The sequence below is a fragment of the Pleurodeles waltl genome, chromosome 7, assembly GCF_031143425.1.
Source record: "Pleurodeles waltl isolate 20211129_DDA chromosome 7, aPleWal1.hap1.20221129, whole genome shotgun sequence".
Taxonomy (NCBI): domain Eukaryota; kingdom Metazoa; phylum Chordata; class Amphibia; order Caudata; family Salamandridae; genus Pleurodeles; species Pleurodeles waltl.
In genome coordinates, this window is record NC_090446.1 from 1,026,251,278 (window position 1) to 1,026,277,088 (window position 25,811).

Consider the following 25,811-nt stretch of genomic DNA (forward strand, 5'->3'; position numbering starts at 1 on the left):
TTCAAGGGGTGGAGCCATAGGGGATGACAGGGACGGTGGGGGGAGTGCTATGCACTCCCCTCAATGTGCAAATACATTTGGCTGGCCATCTCAGAATGGCCAAATACACATCCGCACTGAGCTCTCTCCAATCCTGCACTGTGTTGCTGGGTTGGAGAGATCAGGGACAGGCTGCCAATTTGCCTGGGAGTGCAAAACCAGGGCACTCAGGCCAATGCCAACTTTGCTCTCAAGCTGCCAGGAGCATGAGAGCAGCATTAAGATTGGTCGCAGGGCAGGCTGAGAGCCTGTGCCTGCAGTGAATGGAGGCAGAAGAGGGCACGGCAATGCGGTGAGTCAGGTACTTTTTTTTTTTTTAATGTTTTATTTGAAATGTTGTTGTCCTTGGTTTGTGCCCCCGCTGCTTTTCCCCAACCGGAGCCGCCTCTGGCAATGTCGCAAGGGCAGATTATAGCAGATGGTGGTTCCAGATGGCAAGAGCCTCATACCAGTGCGGCTATCTTGTGCGCCAGCTCTCTGGTATTTCAATTTTATTATGTGTATTATGTTGTGATTTTATTAGTTTAGGGAGTTTGTAGTGGGCACCAAGTTTCAGTTTTGAAAAGTTGATAGCGTGACTGCTCTGAATAAGTGGTTAAAATAGACGTACACAAGAGGCTTTTTATTTTTTTATTTTTTTTTAGGCAGCGCAAAAAGGCGAAAGAAGACTCAGGAGTTTCAGCACTGAGGAAAATATTTTAAGGTAAGCAATGTAATAAGACGAGAAAAAGCAGGAGCAACTTACTTATAACTTGTTGGAAATGCTCTCCATTTCATAGTCCTCTGGGCTCCTTCATGGCACATATTTGCCACACATAGGAAGCTCATTTATTTAAAATATCCGTTTGTATTCATGTGCTCTGCATATCGCCGATGTGACCACACTTTGCTTTTCTTTTGGCTCTTTCTCATTTTTGTTTATACACGAGTAATAAATATATTTTCTTTCAAACAGACTCCATTTGATACGTGAGGGGTGTGCAATGGAATAATATTTTGTTCTCTTTTGTTGACAGCATTTGCGAGAAACAAGCCTTCACAAAACAGCGGTTTGTTATTTGACATTCATCAAACAGAAATCTTTTTAGGTACACATTGTTTACTAGGCCATAAACCAGAAGAGCCAGTGCTCATAAATGCTTGTTTCTAAACAAGCCAAGCATCATAACAGCTCTGTAGTAGTCCAAAAGCAGTGCAGCCTGTAGCTCAGACATATCTGTTTGATCTCCCGTTGGTCTTTCAAAGTATATCTGCAAGGTGGGAGTTCCCTGGAAAGTTCATAACCATTGCCGTGGAACCAAAAACGCCTGCCACCCAGGGATCTTTGCTGGTGAGGTGTGTGAATAAATATAAAGCTCAATATAAGTAATGAGGAGGGTTTGAAAAAAATGCATTTATGCCATATGAAAAACAAGCATTTGCAATGCAATGGGCCTCGCGTTTACTCGAGTTAAATCTATTAGCATTGTAAACTCCTGTAGTGTGGTTAGTTTTACGTATCCTTTGCGCATTAGCTTCAGGCTTTAGGCCTTTGTGCACTTTGCCCTGGATGTATTTTATTCATTTGCTTGCAGCTTAGATCCTCTGTGCACTTTGCTCTAAATGCTTTTTATTAGGCTTTTTACTGTTATTTTTCAAATAGCCAGTTCTACGGTCTTGTTTTTTATTCATATCACACTGTTTAGCCTACTTTAGCACTGGAGTTCTCCATAACACATTCACTCTGTGCTTCAGTCAAGGATACAGTCTGGTACATTGCCAATAGACGTGGTAGGAGTTTAGTCTTTGGCATTCCTGCGTAGGGACATTTTGTGATCACGCTGACATGTTAGTTATAAAAACACTTCCTTGTCCCAATACACGCAAGAGGGAGATTCCAACCAGGGAACCACAACTAGACGCTGACTGCCTCGTTGCAGATACTGAACCAGATCACAGGCCTTTGCTCAGGTATGAGGGCTGATGTCTCCCCAATGATTCGGAAAGGCAAGCTAGAAGCTTAACATGCTGTGCTCTAAATAGAACAAGCAGAGGGAGAGTAGAAACTGTTAGGCACTATGATAGCTTTGTTCTTATGTTTTACTCTCCTGGTGACTATTTCAATCCTACTGTGTTGTATTGTTCTGGTTATTGCGGCTCACGCCTTATTATCTAAAATACAGTCGTTTTATTAAAACATTATATAAAACTTATACTGTCTTTGTCATTTGTATATGAGATCATATTGTAAATGAGAGAGTTGGTTTGGATCTGAGTGACCACGACTTTCCTGAGAAGTTCCAAAGATGTCATGCGCTCGGCTGCCCAATCATCTCTTCCCCGTGGGAGAAATGAGGCACTGCTAGTTAGCCGGAGCAAAGACCGGATTTAGGGTGACAGAGTTCCTTACACGTGGGTCAGACTCAGTCCCCCACACCGTTATCGATCCTGCTGCCTAGAAATCCAGTAGTTTCATTTAGGATAATGAGAGCCCACGCGACATGGCGCCGCCAACGATTGGTCTGGCTCTGATTTTCGGGTCCGGCTGACTCTCTCGGTCTCATATATATATTGACTCCTTGGTTCCGTATACGGAGACGTCTGTGGCACTGAGGGCTTCCGCCACCTCAATATAGGTAGATCCTATTAATTGCGGTTGGTTGTTCAAGCTTGAACTTTAAAAGGAAAACCCCGATATTGGTGTGCCTTCTCTGACCTAGTGCTATTTTTTACAAATGGCGAATCCTAATGTAGTGAATATAGCAATCAATATGCGTCACCCGCTCACAGGACATCTGATAGCACATGGACTGACGGTCCAGGGGGGTCCGGTCACTTTTGTGGTGGACGCCCATGCAGCCTATAGAACAGAACTTTTTTATTCTTGGGTCGTATTTCCGGCAGTTGATGGGGGTACAAATACTTTTCACGAATACACTGTTGCGAATGTCCCTGGACAATACAGGGCTTACGCATACTTAGAGATACCTTTATCTTATCAAGAACACCATAATTGGCTTGATGGCGCCCTCCCACACACAGTAGCACAAGTAAGGTTAGGTCCACTGAGTAATGATGGTCCGACCTGGCCTTTATTGGCTACTTACACACCATGTCCTGCGGTTGCAAATTTGGCAGTGGCTGACATGCGTTGTTTATATATAGACTTAGCAACTACATACAGAAGACTGGTTCAGTTTGTAATGCAGGCATTAAATACTAATGCAGCGCGTGCTGCTCCGGCTCACCCACAAGCAGTGGTTCCGGGTATCAATCCGGCCACTGTACAGTCAGTTATGGGTAAGGTACCGGCTAAACGTGAGGAGACTCCATTTTGCCTGGCGCAGAAAATTAATACGCTGGAAGCAGTATTTCCCCATACGGGACCTCAGGATAAACAGAGAATATTGACGATGTGTTTACCGTATGGGATGGTTCCTCCGGTGGACCTTTGTAATACCTGGGGCACGGTGTTTGCCGCGCTCTACACTACAGCACACGGTACACCGACATTAGCTAATTTACCGGAAGTGCTTAAACAAATTCAAGATGAATATGGGGCTGCCCCTGCCTTAGATTTGGGCATGCAGTTAATGGGCAATTTTGCCGCAGTTTCTTCTATTATTTTGAGTAATCTCAAGGGAGAGGCAGTAGCACTAGCAGTGCGAATGAGTCTTCGGGACGTTCCGCAGATTAATCAGGAGCGGGAACTTCTGAGAATAATAGCAGAAACATATTCCAGTATTGGTCGCGATAGCCTAGGGGCTAGACCACAAAAACCCCAATTACAGGGTAAAAATAATAAAGATAATGCTAAACAGCAGCAACCTGAGGGTACTAAAAAGCGCTGGGAAAAGAAACAGCAAACACCTAAGAAAGATGGGGGACAGTCTCCGCAATCGGAGACCCCACAGAATAGGTATAATCTCAGGAATAGGGATAATTTGAAGACGCCTGATAGATATCAATATACTGATACATGCCAATCTCGTTCCTTTCAGGATTCTTCAGAGAAGAGAAGTGAGAGAGGTGGGCGGTCAGAGCGGAGGACGGAGTACGTGAAACCGAGACAGGATTCACAACGCTCAACGGAGGTTTCTATTAAACAAGAAGAGAAACCGCTGCAACAAAAACTGCAATTTAAAAAGAAGAAAGTGGCAGCAGTCTCAGTTAGACATGCCGCTCAAGAAGAGAGTTCTCTTGACGAACAAGACATGGGCGTTAGCACTGTTAGACAGCGCGGCAGAGGTCACAATAGTTCGCCGGAGTCTTCTAGAGCATCTGGAAGTGAAAGCAACTGATGACTTCATACAAGTCGAAACGGCGGATATGCGAGTCTCTGATCCTGATAGAGTATATCAAGTGACTCTGCGATTAGAAGGGGACATTGACCGCATTGTACACGCCTTCTTTTGGGACCATGTGGTAAAATCATATGATGTTCTGCTGGCCGAACAGGATTGGCCACCTGACTTTGTTCGCAACTGTCCGGTTGGGGAGGAGGTTATTACACCTTCCTTCTCACCACTTGTTCCGAGAGAACTAGCGGAGTCCTATAGTAAAATATGGGCTCTAGCACAGGCTCCCGCCCTATATAGAAATAACGTGGGGTGGGATAGACAATCACCTTATCATGTAATTCCAATAAAGGGCGAACCTCAGCCACAGCCGCAGTATCCTATCAAATTTGAGGCTAGGGCATCGGTTAGGAAAATTCTTACACAATTGGAGTACCAGGGTGTAATTGAGCCCTGTGTCTCGCCGATGAATAATCCCTTATTTCCGGTTGCTAAACCGGACCATTCATATAGGATAGTGGTGGATTACAGACATTTGAATAGTCATACACGCACATATGCAATACAGAATTCACATAGCGCAGCGCTTCTGAATAATATAGTACGTAAGAAATACAAAACAACGTTAGATATCTCGAATGGATTTTTCTGCCAAAATATAGCGCCCGAAAGTCGGGACTATACCAGTTCAGTGCGTTTGGCTCTCAGAAAAAGTTTTGTCGTTTGCCTCAAGGGTATTAGAATAACCCAGGACTGTTTTCGGCTCGTTTGACTGAAATGCTGCACGAGTTGGACCCTGAAGCGTTATCATATGTTGATGACATATATCTGACAGACGATGAGATTCTGCAACATCTAAGGCGTGTATCGCGCATTGTTGTGGGGTTTGCTGATATTGGCTATAAGTTTAATTTCAAGAAATCAAAGATTGCCTTCCTCAGCGTCATTTTCCTGGGATATGAGTTGTCGAGTGAGGGCAAGAGCTTAGCGCCACATTTTTTGGAGAAATGTGCTTTATTGCAGCCTCCTAATACGGTTCGGAAGCTCCAGTCATTGTTGGGGTTTCTGAATTTTGGCAGAACTTATATTCCTGATTATGCTACACGTATAAAACCCTTATACGAATTGATTCGCCCGAATTTTTCGAGTAGATTTTGGACGATTGAGCATACACACATACTACGAGAGTTACAGACTGATCTCTTAGCAGTTAAACACTTACACACACGGGACAATAAGACACATTTAGTCATCAGGGTGATACCTGGGGCTGTTGGGTTTACGTATGTCACCTTTAATGAGGGTGAGACAGTCCCGATTGCATACAAGTCCCACTTGTATTCTGCTGCAGAACAACGATTTGCACAGACTGAGAAAATACTCACTGCAGTACAGATGGCTGTGATTAAAGAAAGACCGCTTGCCCAGGGCCAACGCATCATTGTCGTTTCCCCGATTCCGGCCTCAGAGGCTGTTACAAAAGCGAGTGTTCCTAATTCGAAAGCTTTACACCCGCGATGGATACAATGGGCTACGTCTTTGACAGCCACTGATGTAGAGTACATATTTGACCCTAAACTGCAGACTCAAGAATTTCTTCAATATGAAATGGAGTACCCAGTTCCTGCTGGTACGTTGCCTATTGACCAATATCAGGTGGTCATGTATACCGATGGCTCTGCGCAACCAGCGGTTGGGACTAAACAACAGTATTCTGCTGCATGTGCGGTGGTGAGCGGCACTATGGAGGGGGAAGTGTTCTGCCCCCGAAATACTTATACTAAAACCTTGGGAGATTGCACGGCACAGCTGGCTGAGCTCAAAGCTCTATTGTTAGCGTTGGAGCACGCGGATCCGGCGATTTTGACCTTGCTGGTCTGTGACTCCTACTACTGTGTTCAGTCTTTCAATGAATATCTGCACTATTGGAAGTTGAATGGGTCCAGAGATTCTAAAGGCAACACCATTAAACATAAATTGTTGTGGGGTAAGGTTGCGGATCTGAAAGAAACGCTTCCTAAGGTCCATGTTGTGCATACACTTGGACACCAGCGTGTTGGAATACATGTTGCTGGGAATACTTTGGCTGATGAAGCTGCAAAGTCGGCAGTGGCTGTCGCCACTGTGGCCGCAGTGACTCGTTCGAGTTCCAAACCAGACACAGAGATTTCGGCTGCCATAAAAGCTACGGCTGATGGCACGCCATTTCCTAAAGGATTTCCTTCTAAATATAGTTACTGCTTGAGTAGTGCGCTGAATGCTGTTGTTAATATTCCAGGCATTGGTGTACGTGAACTACCCAATAGAATTGAGCAACCTCGATTAATTTCTGCAGCACATGAGGGGGTGGCGTCTGCACATGCTGGTGTGGCTGCCACGATTTCACTTTTACAGGCTTGTTACTGGTGGCCTGGTCTATATAAAGAGACAAAGCAATATGTCCTTTGTTGTGACGTTTGTCAACAAATTAAAGCTTCGTCGGCTAGACGCCCGCAGCAGACGCCCCTTCTGATTTCAAATAAACCTTTACAGTGTGTGTACTTGGATCATTGTGGTTCTCTGACACCAGATAGTGCATACAAATATATATTGGTTGCTGTAGATTTGTGCTCCAGATTTGTGTGGGTATGGCCACAACGCTCGGCTGACGCTCGAACTGTTATTAAAGATTTGCGCATCTTTGTCGATACATTTGCAGTTGCGGCTTTTCATTCGGACCAGGGCCCTGCTTTTGCCTCTAAGGCATTCAGGGACACCATGGCTTCGTTGAGGGTCCAACTCCAATTCTCGTCTCCATTTCATCCCGAGGGAAATTCTGTCGTGGAGCGTTTAAATCGTGATTTAAAGCAATCCTTAACGGCCAGAGTTATAGGTACGGGTTGTGGTTGGCTAGCCCACCTGTATGGAGTACAGAGAGCACTTAATAACTTGCCTAGAAGGTCACTGGGAGGTCGTACTTCATATGAGTGCCTGTTTGGAACACGAATGTATGTTCTTGATCTAGATGGTCCTGGTGTGGAGGCGGCGGATACGCCTGTAGGCGGGTGTCGGACACCTCGCCTACCGATGTACAGCCCTGGCGCCGGCAGAGTACCTCCTCGCTCTCCATTACGCGTCGTCATGGAGACTCGTGGGGGCCGTACACCCGATCGGCACCGGACTTCCGGGTTGCCGGATCCGGGAAAGAGGAGGACGCCATAAAGACGGACGCCGAACCAGAGAGGGGAGAGAAGGCGAGAGAAGAAGACGAGCGGACAGAGGAGCAGAAGAGCGTGGAACCGCCTGCGGCCAAACCGAGGAGGGAGGAGCAGAAGCCCTACACACACGCCGGAGCCGGAGAAATCTCCAGAGAAGACGAAGAATCCTGCCACGACCCAGGAGGGTCGTGGCTAAACAAGGTACGGGGCTTATTCAGGGGCACCCGCATTAAAGGGGTAGGAGGGAGGAGAAGGGAGGAAAAGGAACTGGGGAGGACGGAAGGGGAATAGGGCAGCTTGGGTTGGGGAGCTGGGAACACGGGAGGCACAGAGCACGTCAACCGCCCTGCACTACCCTGTCACAGCCCCAGTAATCGCCCAGGTTTTTGTGCTCTCTCTTTTCTTGACCCGAACTCAGTCACAGCACCACCCCCCTGTCGTTCCTTTCCTCACACCCCTCCCTTATACTAATAAGATAATAAAGATAGTAACTTACCGTTCCACTTACCGAGATCTGTCCTCTTGTTCTACCGAGAGTCTACGGGCGCCCAGGAAAAAGCCGTCAGCAGACCACCACCTAGAAGAAGGACAGAAAGAATATTGAGGACCTGTACAAACCACCTCGCACCTAAACCAGAGAATCCCCGGAGAAAGACTAAAGGGAAAAGACTAAGGAAGAAGACCAGTTTCTGTTTTTGAACACCTTTAATTATAATTAATAAACCCTGGCTATGGCCTTATAAAACCTTACAATCTGAGTCTGAGCCTCTGTACTACCGAGCCCAACAACCACGCCCCACCACAGTGGTGTCAGAAGTGGGATCTGAAAACCTGAGTATATTACACTCCTCCTGGGCCGTACAGAGGTGTTATAAGCATGGAAGAGAAACCCACCCTCGAGGACATGATAAAACAACTGGCAGAGGGTCAACGCCACCTCCAATTAGTCTGGGAGGCACAACAAAGGGAGGCCAAAGAAGACAGAGAGGCTCTGCAAGCCGCCTTGAAAAGTCAGGCCACTATAATGGCCAATAATCAGTTAGTTCATGAGACCGCTATGCAAAAACTGACCGATACAATTGCTGCCAGTAAGGTACACCCAAATGTGCCCAGCTCGGTGTTACAGAAGTATCAGGAGGGGGAGGATCCCGACTCTTTTTTTACGAATTTTGAAAGAGTCGCCTCATCAGCACAATGGCCTGAAAATCGATGGGGCCAATATATTGCTCCACTCCTACCAGGCACACTCCAGTCCGCTTATCAGGCTGCAAATCCTGGAGGCATCACCCCCTATTCCGAAATCAAGAATAGTATATTAGAACGAGTGGGGCATGATACTGAGTATTATCGATCAAAGTTCCGCAAAGTTAAATGGGGACCAAATGAGGATCCGTGTACATTTTACTACCGGGTGAAAGATCTAGGACTGAAGTGGCTGGGACCCTTAGGGACCGACCGTGAAGATGTCATCAAGGCCATTATTTTGGAACAATATCTAGACTCACTTCCCATGAGCACCCGGAACTGGATCAGACAACACCCTAAAATCGACACCGAACTAGCAGTCGACTTGGCGTGCGCCTATCACAGATCAGTGGATGTGAAAAGCCAAACTTCCCGACCCCTGAGCAAACTGCCTACAACTCCTCCCCAATTTACAATCAGACGAAACCCTGGGGAGCCAGGGTCCTCCTCTCGGAGTACAGAGAAAAACCCCATGCAACAACCGCAATGTTTCAGTTGTGGGGAGTGGGGACATATAGCCCAAGTATGTCCAAAGAAACATGAGGGAGTAGAACCTATGGAGATAGGGGTTACTCGAGGGAGAGTCCTGTGCATAGGAACAGGTGATACGTCCTTTAAATATCCCCTACGAATAAATGGACAATTGGTCATGGCATTGATTGACTCCGGATGTAGTCAGTCAGTGATACGTCGCGATATAGTCAAGTCTGTAAAGTCTAATGCGGAACACTGGGTGACGATATGTTGCATCCATGGGGATCGAGCTCAGTATCCCCTTGAAATGGTAGAAGTAGAGTGGAACGCTAATCATGACTTTCTCGCCATGGGAATCATGGATAACTTAATCGAAGATTGTGTTATTGGGACTGATTATCAGCGGTTTAATGATGTTCTAGACCAAACACGGAAACCCAACCCTATTGATGACTGGTGGGGAATCGCACCATTTCGGGACACCCCTATTGTTAGTTCCCCCGAACGGAAAAAACTAACTAAGTGAGAGAAGAGGGTTGGAAAACAAAAACATGCTATGAATCAAAGACAGAGGGAAGCCGAGAAAACAGTGGCCAATATAACCAGCGCCCCAGTATCATTTAGAGTAAGCCAACGCGAAGATCCCACTCTCGAGCACGCGTGGAGGAATGCCAAAAGTGACTCTACCGGAGAGGTAGGTCCCCACTTTATAGTACATAAGGACTTATTATACAGAGTATCTAGGACAGTAAATGGGGAGAAACTAAAACTAGTGGTCCCTGAGTCCTACCTGACTCAGGTATTGTTCCTAGGTCACAACCAGCCTGGAGGAGGCCATTGTGGCCGAGAAAAAACAGAGGAATACTTATTGAGATGTTTTTACTGGCCAGGAGTCTATGCCCAAATTCGAAGATACTGTGCACAATGCCCAAAATGCCAACTAGTAGACCCAGGAGTCACCAGAAGGGCCCGTTACATCCACTACCAATTATAGATACCCCCTTCAAAAGAGTAGGCATGGACTTGGTCGGACCTCTTTTACCTTCTACCAACGGCCATACACATATCCTCGTTTTAGTTGATTACGCCAGCAGATATCCGGAAGCAATTCCCCTTACCAGTACCACTACCAAGGCCGTTGCGCAAGCCATGATAGCCTTTTTCTCAAGGGTTGGTTTCCCTGAAGAAATTCTTACCGATCAGGGGACACCATTCATTTCTGGGCTTATGAAACAGATTTGTAAGACCTTAGGAATTACCCAGATAAAGACATCGGTATATCACCCAGAAACTGATGGTTTAGTGGAACGATATAACCGCACCATCAAGACCCTTTTGCGGAAAATAGTAAGCGACTCAGGGAAAGACTGGGACCAGAAATTACCCTTAGTACTGTATGCAATTAGAACACATGAACAGTCTTCTACCGGACATAGTCCGTTCGAGTTGGTATTCGGAAGACAGCCCCGAAACTTGCTAGATATGGCGGCAGAGCTGTGGGAGGAAGAGGACGGTGAGGAGAGACCCCTTTTAGACTATGGGGGTCATTCCAACCCTGGCGGTCGGTGATAAAGCGGCGTCCAACCCGCCAACAGGCAGGCGGTCAAAAAAAATGGAATTCTGACCCTGGCGGGAACCGGCAACACAGCCCGCAACTTTAACACACCGACCGCCACGGCGGGACCGACAAACAGCGCGGCGGTCACCGCCAACAGGCAGGCGGCAGACAATGTACCGCCCACCCTATCACAACTCACCAATCCGCCACCTTTTGCGGGGCGGGAGCCCCGCCGATAAAAACACGGCGGAAACAGACTACGAACGGGAAAACGCTCACCTCCACACACTCCACGAGGAATCTGGACAGCATTGAACCCGAATTAAACATACTACCAGCTCTTGTCTACCTGCTCATCTACCACGAGTACGAACGCCGGCGCAGACGACAACGGTGAGTACTGCACCTACGACACAGGGGAGGGGGGAGGAGGAAAGGTTACGTGCACACACATACGCGATACACCCACCCCCCCAACCCACTCCCCCAATACCTACACACCAATGCAGAGCAACAAGTCAGAGTGACACCCCCCAGACCCCCCGGAAGAATGCAAAGACATAATTAAAATGAAGTTACAAATTTTTGTATAAAATAGGTTCATTGAAGTCATGGTAAATATGCCATATGAAATATACAAAAGAAATAATGAACATAGTGCAAAGTATAAACATAGTCAATCAGTCCTGCACAGTCCGTTAAATATCCATAGTCCGTGGGCCAATGTGTACAAACACATGGGCAAAGCCCACACAGGAGACTGGATACCATTGGAGAGAACACTGCAGGGGCATCAGATGATAAAACAACAGGCACCTCAGGGGGAAGGGAAAGGGGGGCACCTCAGCCACATGAGTCCACGACGCCAGATCCACGAGGGGGCTCCATGCCCACTGTACCATCCTGGGGAGTGCAAAGCCACAGTCCATCAGATGGATAACCGACTCCACTGGTGTTGGAGGAGGCATGGTGCCCAGAGTGCTTTGTGAACACCTGCTCGACACAGAACCGGCACTGTCAATGGACCAGCGGTGCTTGAGACGGCGGTGCCCAGCGGAGCGGTGCTTGAGACGGCGGTGCCCAGCGGAGCGGTGCTTGAGATGAAGGGCCCAGCGGAGAGGTGCTTGAGATGAAGGGCCCAGCGGAGCAGTGCTTGAGATGAAGGGCCCAGCGGAGCGGTGCTTGAGATGAAGGGCCCAGCGGAGCGGTGCTTGACAGGAAGGGCCCAGCGGAGCGGTGCTTGAGATGAAGGGCCCAGCGGAGCGGTGCTTGAGATGAAGGGCCCAGCGGAGCGGTGCTTGACAGGAAGGGCCAAGCGGAGCGGTGCTTGAGATGAAGGGCCCAGCGGAGCGGTGCTTGACAGGAAGGGCCCAGCGGAGCGGTGCTTGAGATGAAGGGCCCAGCGGAGCGGTGCTTGACAGGAAGGGCCCAGCGGAGCGGTGCTTGAGACGGCGGTGCCTAGCGGAGCGGTGCTTGAGATGAAGGGCCCAGCGGAGCGGTGCTTGAGATGAAGGGCCCAGCGGAGCGGTGCTTGAGATGAAGGGCCCAGCGGAGCGGTGCTTGACAGGAAGGGCCCAGCGGAGCGGTGCTTGAGATGAAGGGCCCAGCGGAGCGGTGCTTGAGATGAAGGGCCCAGCGGAGCGGTGCTTGAGATGAAGGGCCCAGCGGAGCGGTGCTTGACAGGAAGGGCCCAGCGGAGCGGTGCTTGAGATGAAGGGCCCAGCGGAGCGGTGCTTGACAGGAAGGGCCCAGCGGAGCGGTGCTTGACAGGAAGGGCCCAGCGGAGCGGTGCTTGAGATGAAGGGCCCAGCGGAGCGGTGCTTTACAGGAAGGGCCCAGCGGAGCGGTGCTTGAGATGAAGGGCCCAGCGGAGCGGTGCTTGACAGGAAGGGCCCAGCGGAGCGATGCTCTTCACGGCGGGGCCCTGTTCAGCAGTGCCCTTCACGGCGGGGCCCTGTTCAGCAGTGCTCTTCACGGCGGGGCCCTGTTCAGCGGTGCTCTTCACGGCGGGGCCCTGTTCAGCGGTGCCCTTCACGGCGGGGCCCTGTTCAGCGGTGCTCTTCACGGCGGGGGCCTGTTCAGCGGTGCTCTTCACGGCGGGGCCCTGTTCAGCGGTGCTCTTCACGGCGGGGCCCTGTTCAGCGGTGCCTGTCTTGGCGGGGCCCTGTTCAGCGGTGCTTGTCCTGTCTTTCAAGGGACCCAGACCTGGCCAAGACTCCCCGCTTAGTCGCCCTCCGACCTTGCGGTAGCGGGGCCCTCCTGTGATGGAGTCTTGGACCCGTGGGTGTCGTCCGTCACACCCGGTATGGGGCTGGTGGGGCCCTCCTGGTGCGCTCGCCTGCTGCATGTCTTCTCCGCCCTGCTGCCCTTGCCCTCCTTCGCTGCAGCTCTCTGGCCCTTGCCTCCCTTAGATGATGTGGCAGGTGACGGGGCAAGGCCACTCTCCTTGGTGGCAGCCGTCTCAGGCTTTTCGCGCCGGCCCTTAATTTTTCTTGTCCTCTTCCCAGGGGGTGGGCTGGCTGTCCCCTTGCTGCTGGCCGATGTTCCTTCCCTAGGAGCTGGTGGACTCCAATAGCCCTTCACTATGGTGATACTAGATGCAGGGCTGGTGGTGGCTGAGGTGCTCTTTGGACTCTTACCAGATGGAGGGGGTGGGTCAGGTGATGCAAAGAGGTTAGTTTTGGAGAGGAAAAGTTTTTTAGGAGCAATGGGAAGGGTAGGTGCAGTGGGTATGGGAGTGGAGGAAGAGGATGTGGTTGTAGGAGAGTCTAGTGTGCTGTCTTTGGGTGCAGGTGCTTGGGCTGGAGGCTGTCGTGAGGTGGATGGCTGTTGGGTGGTTGGGTGGCTGCGTTTGTGTGGTTTGGAAGAGGGGGTGACAGACACAGTGGGAGAGGACACAGGGGATGTGTAAATGGCAGTGGGGTGGTGACTGCACGTGTGCTGACTGTAATGGAGGGTGTGCTGGTGATGGAAGTACTGGCTGATGGTGGTGTGCATGCAGGTGTGAGTGGAGACGTCACAGGGAGGGAGGAGGGAGACGAGGAGGAGGGGGACACAGAGGTGGTAGTGACTGTTGGCATGTCTGCATCTGGATGTTGTTTGTGTGAATGCTTGTGGGATCTGTGGTGCTTATGTCTGGATGAGCTGCCCTTGGGTGTTGAGGTGTGTGCAGGCTGGTCTGATGGTGTGGATGGGATAGGCAGAGGAACAGGAGACTGGGACTGGGTGGAGGGAGTTAGAAGGGGGAGGCTGGAGACAGGGACAATGGCTGCCGTCAGTGCTGAGGCCAGAGCGTTGAACGATCGCTGATGAGCAGCCTGACCCGAATGAATGCCCTCCAGGTATGCATTGCTCCGATGCACCTCCCTTTCTACACCCTGGATGGCATTCAAAAGGGTAGACTGCCCAACAATGAGCGTCTGGAGGAGGTCAATGACCTCCTCACTGAGGGCAGCAGGGGTAACTGGGGCAGGGCCTGAGGTGCCAGGGGCGAAGGAGATGCCCACCTTCCTGGGTGAGCAGGCACGGAGCGAAGGCCGAGGGGCTGCTGGGAGGGCGGGGCTGGTGCGCTGGGTGGCGGCTGTACCTGTTGTGGCGGTGGGCACGGATGTTGCCGCCACCGCAAGGGAGCTCCCTTCCGAGGACGTGTCGGTGTCGCTGATGTCTCCACGGGTCCCCGTTGTGGAGCTCCCCTCGCCCTCCGTCTCACTGGTGAACTCGGAGTCGGTTGCATGGCCCTCCGGGGCCATGTGAGATGCAGCTCCCTTGTGCGCCGATGCCACTTCTCCTCCGCCTGATGATGCTAATGCACACATGCACAGGAAGAAAAAGAAAATGGGTGGGGGGGAGAAATGAAGACAGGTTGAGTGCATGCATTGGCAACACCGTTGGCGGAGAGGACAGACACAGAAGCCCCCTGCACTACGCTGCGCAATCGGGGTACACTACTCAGTTCTTGTGACTAGGTCTACAGGTCTATGGACGACAAATGTACACATGGGTGATGCAGGACCATGGATAGCTGTACTTGGCACCCTACAGAGGTGGGGGGCGGGGGCACAGGGCCATGCCTAACAGAGGGGACTAGCCTACAGAAAGCGCCCTGGCCTTGAGTTACCCACAGCCCTCCTCCCCAACCCAGACACCTCAACTGCGCGCAAAGATAGCAGAATGTGCTGATACTCACCCCCTTGTGTCTGCTGTGATGTCCTCAAGCGCCCATCCAAATCGGGGTAGGCCACCGCCAGGATCCGGGACATCAGGGGGGTCAATTGGCGGCTGGCACCCCTCCTACGTTGGGAGGCCATCCCCAGCAGAGACTCGGTGGTCTTTCTGGTCCCGCGGCGGATGTCCTCCCACCTCTTTCGGCAGTGGGTGCCCCGTCTGTTGTGGACCCCCAGGGCCCGGACGTCCTTGGCGATGGCACGCCAAATGTCGATCTTCTGATGGGCGCTGACCTATGTGACATGTACAGGGTGGTAAAGGAAATCGCATCAATTTTCTGCCTGGTCAATGTGAGTGGCCCCCTCCTCCCCAACCTTGCCATGTGGCACATGCTTTCATCTTTCGTACGTTGCACTCCTCATTCGCTCCCCTCCCCACCATCTTACATACACCCCACTCAACACAGGCATAGCCCATTCAACGTGCACACTGTGTACTAACCTGTTGGTCTGGAGGACCGTAGAGTAGCGCATACTGGGGGAGGACCCCATCAACAAGTTTCTCCAATTCTTCGGCAGTGAAGGCAGGGGCCCTTTCCCCAGTTGCAGCAGCCATTGTATCTCCCAGACCGAGGTCACAGCAGCACTTGCAGTATAGGTCCTCTCCTGTGGATGATCAGGTCTCAAGTGATTAAACAGATAGAAAATGGCAGTCATGCCTGCGGCGGTGCGTACCGCGGTGGTGCGTACCGCGCCCGCTGGTGCACATCGTCATTGGCTCCTGAGACCCATAGGGTTCAATGTTAACCAATGCTGCTTTGCGCCGCGGTCTTCGACCGCCTACCGCCACGGTGTGCCACGCCAGCGCAGTGACCTCACATCCCACTGTCACACTTCACAGGTCAGGCAGCCACCATTTCAAGGGCCCACATGGCATGATTTCTACTGCGTCACACAGGCCTAGGCCTTGCATTGCCACTCATTCAAGCCGTTCCATGCATAGCGATTCGTGTACTGTGCAAGCTGTGTGAACTAACCTGTGGGTTGCTTGACTCTGTGCTCCATGTTGTCCTTCCTAGGCACCGTCCGCTAGGACTTGCGAGGAGAAGGATGAATCCTCCCGTGTACCGACCGCTGGTGGACCTGTTGACAATGGAAGAACGACATATCATACTTACATACCGGCTTGACAGAGCAACTATACATGAACTATGTGCCCAGCTGGAGCCAGATCTGATGTCCCCCATCCGCCAACCCACGGGGATTCCCCCTCTGGTGCAGGTTCTGTCAGTACTCCATTTTTTGGCAAGTGGGTCTTTTCAGACAACAGTGGCCATCTCATCTGGGATGTCTCAGCCTATGTTTTCTAAGGTTTTGTTCAGAGTGTTGTCTGCCCTGATGAAATACATGCAGAGATACATTATTTTCCCTGAGGTGGGCGAATTGGCTACAGTGAAGGGTGATTTCTATGCCCTTGGACATATCCCCAACATCATTGGTGCCATTGATGGGACCCATGTGGCTTTGGTTCCCCCCAAAGACAGTGAGCAGGTGTACAGGAACAGAAAAAGTTATCATTCAATGAATGTCCAGGTGGTCTGTTTGGCTGACCAGTACATCTCCCATGTAAATGCCAAATTCCCTGGGTCAGTGCATGACGCGTATGTCATGCGAAATAGCAGCATCCCTTATGTGATGGAACAGCTACAGAGACACCGTGTGTGGTTATTGGGTGACTCTGGTTACCCCAACCTCTCCTGGCTATTGACCCCAGTAAGGAATCCCAGGACCAGGGCAGAGGAACGGTACAATGAGGCCCATGGGCGAACTAGGAGGATCATAGAAAGGACCTTCGGCCTCCTGAAAGCCAGGTTTAGGTGCCTACATATGACTGGTGGATCCCTAATGTACTCACCAAAGAAGGTGTGCCAGATCATCGTGGCCTGCTGTATGCTTCACAATCTTGCTTTGCGACACCAGGTGCCTTTTGTGCAGGAGGATGGTCCAGATGGTGGTGTTGTTGCAGCTGGGGAGCCTGTGGAGAGTGAAGAGGAGGAAGACGACGGGGACGACACGGACAACAGGGATACAGTCATACAACAATACTTTCAGTAGCACACAGGTAAGAAACAGCCACCCCAATTTACATTTACTTAAGGCCTCCTGCGTCTCTACTTTCTGTGTTTCCCCCCAGTTCCTTTTAAGTTAATTGTGACTTTCCCTTCCCTTTTCAGAGCTGTATGACCGGCTGCGTGACTACTGCTTTGTTTGCCCATGGACTAAAGCTTATTGACATTGGTATGTTGTCATCACAATGTTACTGAACATGATTGCACCGTTACGTGTAATACATTTGTGGAAAATAGAAGCAGACTCCTGTTATGTTAAGTGCAATGAGTGATTTATTTCAAGTGCTACATATAGGTAAATGATTGGGAAGCGGGGATGGGTGGGGGTGGAGTAATGTCCATGGCAGAGTCCAGTTCTCAGTAGCACAGGTGCATTGTCCATATGCCTGTGGAAGGATGGAGCAGGGGCAATTCAAGGTTGGACAGGGTGACTATGTGGGACAGTGGGATGACATCAGGGGGTATCATATGCTGGCGGGGGTCTTGCAATCCTACTCTGTCTTCTTGTGAGATCTCAGGTTCCGCTTGCGGGGTGGTTCTTCTTCAGCAGGAGGTGGGGTTCTGGTGGACTGTCGTTGTGTGGGGGCCTCCTGTCCACTAGCTCCGGCGGATGTTGTAGCCTGTTCCTGGTCCTGGCTAGTGACAGGGGCCCTTTGTGGTGCCACATGGTCCCGCAATGGGGTGACTATCTGGTTAAGGGCCAGGACGATGGTCCCCATTGCGGAACCGATGTTCCTCAGTTCCTCTCTGAACCCCATGTACCGTTCCTCCTGCTGTGCCTGGATCTCCTGGAACCTGGCCAGTACCGTCGCCATCGTCTCCTGGGAGTGGTGGTATGCTCCCATGATGGTGGAGAGGGCCTCTTGGAGAGTCGGTTCCCTGGGCCTGTCCCCCCCCTGTCGCACAGCAGCCCTCCCAGTTCCCCTGTGTTCCTGGGCCTCTGTCCCCTGGACGGTGTGCCCATTACCACTGCCCCCAGGTCCCTGTGGTTGTTGGGGTGGTGGGTCAACCTGGGTGCCCTGTAGTGGCGGACACACCGCTGATTGACGTGTCCTGGAGACAGAGGCATGGGCCCGCTGGGTGGGAGCTGTGCTGGTGTTCCCAGAGGGGGTTGGGTCTGGTGTAGCCTGTGGCTGTCTGTGGGGAACCGACTGTCCAGAGGTCCCCGATGGGCCGGGCTGGTCGTCTGGCTCCAGGGAGACAGAGCTGCTGTCATCGCTGGGGGCCTCATCTGGGGGTGGGATGGACATCTCTGGACCCTCCGTGGCGGTGTGGTGGCGTTCGGGTCCTGCAGGGGTATTTAGGTATGGTTATAGCTTCTGTGTGTGGCATTTCGTGTGATGGGTGGGTGTCCGTGTACCCAAGTGCAGGCATTCCCTTGTGGGGGCTTTTGTGAGGGTGGCTTGTGGGGGTGATGTGTGTGTGCAGTGGGCATGCTTTGGTGATGGGTGTCCATGCTTTGTGCTCGCATGCAGGGCTTGGTGTTTGGATGGGTGGGTTGTGATGGTGAGCCTTTTGCAAGGAGTTGGTGTGATGGGGGTGGGGGTGAGGGTGGGGGTATGTGCTGGCATGCAGTTGGGGTGGGGGTGGGAAGTAGTAGTTAAGATTTGACTTACCAGAGTCCATTCCTCCAGATACTCCTGCGAGGCCCTCAGGATGCAGGATGTGCAAGACTTCCTCCTCCCATGCTGTAAATTCGGGGGGAGTAGGTGGGGGTCCGCCGCCAGTCTTCTGCACCGCAATGTTGTGCCTTGATACCATGGAACGCACCTTCCCCCGTAGGTCGTTCCATCGCTTCCTGATGTCCTCCCGATTGCGTGGATGCTGTCCCACCGCGTTGACCCTGTCCACTATCCTTTGCCAGAGCTCCATCTTCCTAGCTATTGTGGTGTGCTGCACCTGTGCCCCGAATAGCTGGGGCTCTACACAGACTATTTCCTCCACCATGACCCTGAGTTTGGCGTCACTGAACCTGGGGTGTCTTTGGGGTGCCATGGGGTGGTGTGGATGAGGTGAGGGGTGATGTATATGTTGTGGAGTGTAATGTGTGGGGTGGTGTATGGTGTTTTGTGCGTGGTAATTGCTGTGGGTGATGTTGTGATTTGCCTCGGTGTGATGGTCTATTCTAAGCAGTGCTGTCTCTCTCTGTCCTTGATTCGCAATTGTTGTCGTAGGGGTTTGTGGGTGATGTGGGTGTGTGTTTTATTCTGTATTGGGTGTGTGGGAGTGGTGTGTATATGTATCTCAGGTGTGTGTGTTTCAAATTGACCAATGTGGGGATGTTTTGTAAAGGTGTGTGTATTTCGACCGCGGCGGTTTGTACCGCCAATGGAATACCGCGGATGAAAGACCGCCGCGTGGATTCGTGGGTCGTAATGGCATGGGCGTATTTCTGTTGGCGTGACGGTGGAGGTTTGGTCATCGCCATTTTTTCGCTGACCTTTGGTGTGGCGGACTTTTGTTGGTGTTGGGTTTTTGGCGGTTTGCCAGATGCGGGTCAGAATGACCGTGGCGGTTTACCGCGACCGTGGCGGTGTTATGGCGGGCTTCTGACTGGCGGTAAGCGCATTTTACCGCCGAGGTCAGAATGACCCCCTATATCCATAACTTAAAGGCACACCTCCAGACGGTTTGGGAGGACGTGAGACAGCATTTAGAAAATGCTCAACAAAATCAAAAAGCTTCTTATGATCAGGGCACCAAACTGTGAGTTCTTCACCCTAATGATCAAGTACTAATCATGCGACCCACCTCTGAACATAAGTTACTGGCAAAATGGCAGGGGCCATATCGTGTAATAAAAGCAGTTACCTCTGTTACTTACCTGATTGAATTAAGTAATAACCCTAAACGAATTCAAATCTACCATATCAATTTGCTAAAGAAATGGGAGAACCCTGGGAACGATAGTGATCTTCCTGCTACGGGATACATGGTAACCCGAACCAACTCACTGGGGTTAGAACTCTTTCCCACCCTTCAGCCGGAAAAACGAAAACACCCTCGTATCAATGATTACTTAGATGAGACAGAGAAAAGTCAACTATTTGAGTTGGTCCAAAATCATTCCGATTTTTTTGCAGAACTACCTGGGCGCACGTCTTTAGTCCAACATCATATTAGAACACCTGAGGGCCAAACCCTTCCTGAAGCAAGAAAAATTCTAATAGAGGAAGAGATAACAAAGATGTTGGGGGTTATTACAACTTTGGAGGAGGTGGTAATCTGTCCCAAAAGTGACGGTAAAGTGACGGATATACCACCAACCGCATTACGAGTCCATTATATCCTATGGAACTCGTAATACAGCTGGTGGTATATCCGTCACTTTACCATCACTTTTGGGACGGATTAACCCTCCTCCAAAGTTGTAATAACCCCCGTTGTCTCTAAAAGTCATCGAACCTTCCACAAGTCCGTGGTGTTCCCCTGTCGTTTTAGTCCCGAAGCCAGATGGCTCGGTCCGGTTTTGTATAGATTTTAGAAAGCTCAATGAGATATCACTGTTTGATACTTATCCTATTCCCCGGGTAGATGAAGTATTAGAAAAGATTGGGCGTGCGCGTTTTATGTCCACTATTGATCTAACGAAGGGATATTGGCAGATTCCATTAGCCCCACAAGATGAAGAAAAGACAGCGTTTGTAACCCCCTCGGGTTTATACCAATTTACCGTCCTTCCCTTTGGACTTCACTGTGCTCCTGCTACATTCCAACGCCTAATGGACCGACTTTTACGGCCCTTCCAAGAGTTTACTGCCGCTTACCTCGACGACATTGTTATATTTAGTACAACTTGGACAGAACATCTCCAACACCTAGACAAAGTGTTCTCCGCCTTAGCAATAGCAGGACTCACCGCCAATCCTCCAAAGTGCACCCTAGGTCAAACCCAAATCGCATATCTCGGCTATGTCATCGGTATGGGAGTTTTACGTCCTCAGAAAGATAAAGTAGAGACCATTAGACAGATACCACTCCCCAGAACGAAAAAAGAACTCCGTTCCTTCCTGGGGTTGGTGGGGTATTATCGGAGATTCATTCCACAATATTCTACCATTACTGCCCCTCTCACAGACTTACTAAAGAAGCAATATCCTACAATCCTGCCTTCTTTTTTGCCCTCACATCTTAAGAGCTTTTCATTGCTTAAAGAGGCCCTCTCAACCGAACCCGTATTGAGATGTCCTGATTTTTCTAGGCCCTTTCACCTTTTTACCGATGCTTCCAACGTCGGGCTGGGTGCCGTCCTAGCCCAACCAGACCAACTGGGGTATGATCACCCCATTGTCTATATTAGTCGTAAGCTACTGCTCCGGGAAACCCACTATCCCACTATCAAGAAGGAGTGCCTTGCCATAAAGTGGGCGATTGAGTGTCTCCAATATTATCTCTTGGGTCGCCCTTTCGTCCTCTACACTGACCATGCCCCTTTAACTTGGTTGGCTTCCCATAAGGATACTAATTCCCGGGTGTTGCGCTGGTTCCTTGAACTCCAGCTCTTTACCTTTCAGGTTCGTCACATCCCTGGGTCCAGCCAGTGCCCCGCTGACTTTCTCTCCCGTTGTCCAGATTCTACGGGCCTCTACCAGTCCCGTTCATAGGATGGGGTATGTAGGCGGGTGTCGGACACCTCGCCTACCGATGTACAGCCCTGGCGCCGGCAGAGTACCTCCTCGCTCTCCATTACGTGTCGTCAAGGAGACGCGTGGGGGCCGTACACCCGATCGGCACCGGACCTCCGGGTTGCCGGATCGGGGAAAGAGGAGGACGCCATAAAGACAGACGCTGAACCAGAGAGGGGAGAGAAGGCGAGAGAAGAAGAAGAGCGGACAGAGGAGCAGAAGAGCGTGGAACCGCCTGCGGCCGAACCGAGGAGGGAGGAGCAGAAGCCCTACACACACGCCGGAGCCGGAGAAATCTCCAGAGAAGACGAAGAATCCTGCCACGACCCAGGAGGGTCGTGGCTAAACAAGGTACGGGGCTTATTCAGGGGCGCCCGCATTAAAGGGGTAGGAGGGAGGAGAAGGGAGGAAAAGGAACTGGGGAGGACGGAAGGGGAATAGGGCAGCTTGGGCTGGGGAGCTGGGAACACGGGAGGCACAGAGCACGTCAACCGCCCTGCACTACCCTGTCACAGCCCCAGTAATCGCCCAGGTTTTTGTGCTCTCTCTTTTCTTGACCCGAACTCAGTCACAGCACCACCCCCCTGTCGTTCCTTTCCTCACACCCCTCCCTTATACTAACAAGATAATAAAGATAGTAACTTACCGTTCCACTTACCGAGATCTGTCCTCTTGTTCTACCGAGAGTCTACGGGCGCCCAGGAAAAAGCCGTCAGCAGACCACCACCTAGAAGAAGGACAGAAAGAATATTGAGGACCTGTACAAACCACCTCGCACCTAAACCAGAGAATCCCCGGAGAAAGACTAAAGGGAAAAGACTAAGGAAGAAGAAGATTTTTGAACACCTTTAATTATAATTAATAAACCCTGGCTACGGCCTTATAAAACCTTACAATCTGAGTCTGAGCCTCTGTACTACCGAGCCCAACAACCACGCCCCACCACAACGCCCTTTGACATAAATGATCGTGTCACTGTTTTACAGGATTTACAATTCCGTGAAGATAACTCTTCTGCAAGTGCTGCCTCCTCAGGAATTAAGGACGAACCAGTAACTCCTACTGGTTGGATACCCAGGATTGGGGATCTAGTGCGTGAAAAGGTCACAGTAAAGAAAGAATTTGGCCCTTCTTATCGAGCACCTGTCCCTGTGTTAGGGGTAAGCGGCACGAGAACTGTGATTTTACCGCCGCTGCAAGGGGCCAAAGGAAATCGCTTTGTTTCCATTGATAATGTCAAGTTACAACATGTGGCCGATTCTGCACAGCAGACCAAGAGGGACACCCAGTAGTTCCGGAATCCCTCTCACTACTGGGGAAGAAGTCCCGCTGCAGGTGATTTACACTGACGTTGTTTCCTCTCCGAGCTTGGGGAGGGTGGAAGATGATCTTGCGATTGTTCCACAAACATCGATTAATTTGGAATCTTTTGATCAAGTTGCTGTACGTTCTACTGATGTTTCTGAACATGTGGTTTATAGTGTGCCAAGGCAAGAGCCTCCATCTGCTTCTTTGTTCATGGTTGCACCTTTTGCAAGAACTGCCTCTGGCTGCTTCAACGACACTAATGATGCAGTGTCCAGCTCCTCGATGTCTTCAATCCAAGGTCCGCGTAAGCTGCTGAGATGGCTTAAACGCACATATTTTGTTTTTCCTTGGAACTATTTGTGGCTTTTTATGGCTGTAATGACTCTTTTTTTGTGGTTGGGATTTGTGGTTACTTTTTTTCTGGTAATACATGGTCATTTTCTTCCTGATCGATCTGACATTGAGCACGTGGAGACTGTGTTGAAACCACATTTTTCGTCTCACATGGTTCGAAGAGACTTGTCCAATGTCAACATTTCTGCAATACCGATTCCGGATGGGATTGTGTGGGATAAAGTAATGTTTGATATATATGGTCCCACTGAATTGATTCAAATATCGTATGTCCTCAAGTTATCAATGAATGATATTGTTATACCAGGCATTGTTTCTGATGATTGGGATGTGAAGACAGTAGAATCTATGGTAACAGATTTGCAATATTATACTGTCTATGACGATGAAGATGCTTAACAATTTAGAGATAATCATGGTGACATGTTTTGCTACAACTATTATGGACACCACTTTATTCATAAAGCTAGTAGCCCTAAGTCCATATTTAATTATGTGCAACGGGAACATTGCTCGACTCCTCCACAAGGGAGTTCGAAAACGTATTATGATAAATTTGCATATTTTTCGGGGCATGATCAACGAAATGCTAAGTCTTACTATTTTAAAGTTGCACCGTATTCTAATAAGCAAATGTTATTGACCGATACTAAATTACTGTATTCAAATTTGTTTGTATCTAAACTTTCGGTCGAGGGGTATGAATACTGGTTTAAGACTGTTGACTTGAAAAGTGTTTGGGGTTCGAAAAATTGGCAGATGCGAGGCAGGGACACATTATTTCGAGCATGTATTATCCCTGTGCAGATGATTTTCCTCAATGACACAGTACAACAGACTAGCTGTTTGGGCTTGGCAACAATTAGAGAGTTAACTTTGCCTAGTATACCTGTCCCTTCCAAATTAAACAACTGGCAGCACTATGTGAATGCTACTTTTAGTGAATTTGCACATTGGGTCCAGAATGGTAAGCTTAACACTTCATCGATACATCCGGGCGGGTGGTTATTATGGCCTGTAGACACTAATAAGTGTCATCAACGTTTTGTCAGCTCTTCAGGGGGGTTCAGGACTAATAGGGCAGACCCTTGTTACATTTCACCAGAACATGCTGATGTTATAACTACATACAGCGTGGGGAAGCTTTGTCAGCAATGGTTGAAATCATCCACGCTGGATGCAGTTAAGTCACATCTCACGTTACTGTCTAATGATACTGATTACAAGATTTTTTGTCAGGTCCCAAGGTACCACGGAAGAAAAGATTTTTATACGAAGTTTATAATGAGATTTGTAAGCTTTCACAACAGGAGGCTGCAGCCCGGTTGAGGCAGATTGATCAGGAAAATCTGCTGCAGACTTTGGGGGTCATTCTGACCCTGGCGGCCGGTGGCCGCCAGGGCCACCGACCACGGGAGCACCGCCAACAGGCTGGCGGTGCTCCCACGAGCATTCTGACCGCGGCGGTTCAGCCGCGGTCAGAAGCGGCAAGTCGGCGGGCTCCCGCCGACTTACCGCTGCTCGGGGGAATCCTTCATGGCGGCGGAGCGCGCTCCGCCGCCATGAGGATTCTGACAGCCCCTACCGCCATCCTGTTCATGGCGGGAAACCCGCCATGAACAGGATGGCGGTAGGGGGTGCCGCGGGGCCCCTGGGGGCCCCTGCCGTGCCCATGCCAATGGCATGGGCACGGCAGGGGCCCCCGTAAGAGGGCCCCGCAAAGTATTTCAGTGTCTGCCTCACTGAAATACGCGACGGGTGCAACTGCACCCGTCGCACCCCTGCAACTACGCCGGCTCAATTCTGAGCCGGCGTCCTCGTTGCAGGGGCATTTCCTCTGGGCCGGCGGGCGCTCTTTTGGAGAGCGCCCGCCGGCCCAGAGGAAATGTTAGAATGGCCGCCGCGGTCTTGTGACCGCGGTGCGGTCATTTGGCGGCGGAACCTTGGCGGACGGCCTCCGCCGTCCGCCAAGGTTAAAATCAGGGCCTTTGTCTGTTGTTGATAATGGCATGCATACCCTTTCTGACCGTGTTTACACGATTGACAGCATTGTTTCCTCTGCTATTGACATTATTAAATCGGACATGTCTTCTTTATATCATGGGCAGAGTCAGACGTGGTCCATCATGCAGCTGGGTTGGACTCTTCAGACCTTGAAGGCAGGTCGCGTTCCATGGCAGCACATTCGTGCCAGAGAGATCTTTGTCTCCTTTAATTTGACTCGTCAACAACAGCTGATGGCTAAAAAGGAAGCGACATATGTCATGTTGAATAGTGAGAAATTGGAGAAACTGCCTTTCACGGTTGCTGAGATTCCGTCAGCTGAGTGGTTGATTCATGGGGTTATTAATCTGCCAATCTCCACTCTGCAATTTACTTCTTGTTTGAAGCACATTCCGGTGGGTAGATATGAACTATTGGGAGACAGTTACATACACGAGG

The 25,811-nt window shown here is 50.4% G+C and overlaps 1 protein-coding gene across 1 annotated transcript in view; it reads left to right on the forward strand.

Moving 5' to 3' along the window:
• LOC138245864 (cilia- and flagella-associated protein 337-like) overlaps positions 1-25,811 on the forward strand; it is a 1,005,044-nt gene that overhangs the window by 57,220 nt on the left and 922,013 nt on the right. The window contains 1 exon segment of the mRNA XM_069199842.1: positions 716-742. Coding sequence (XP_069055943.1) covers positions 716-742 — 27 coding nt within the window.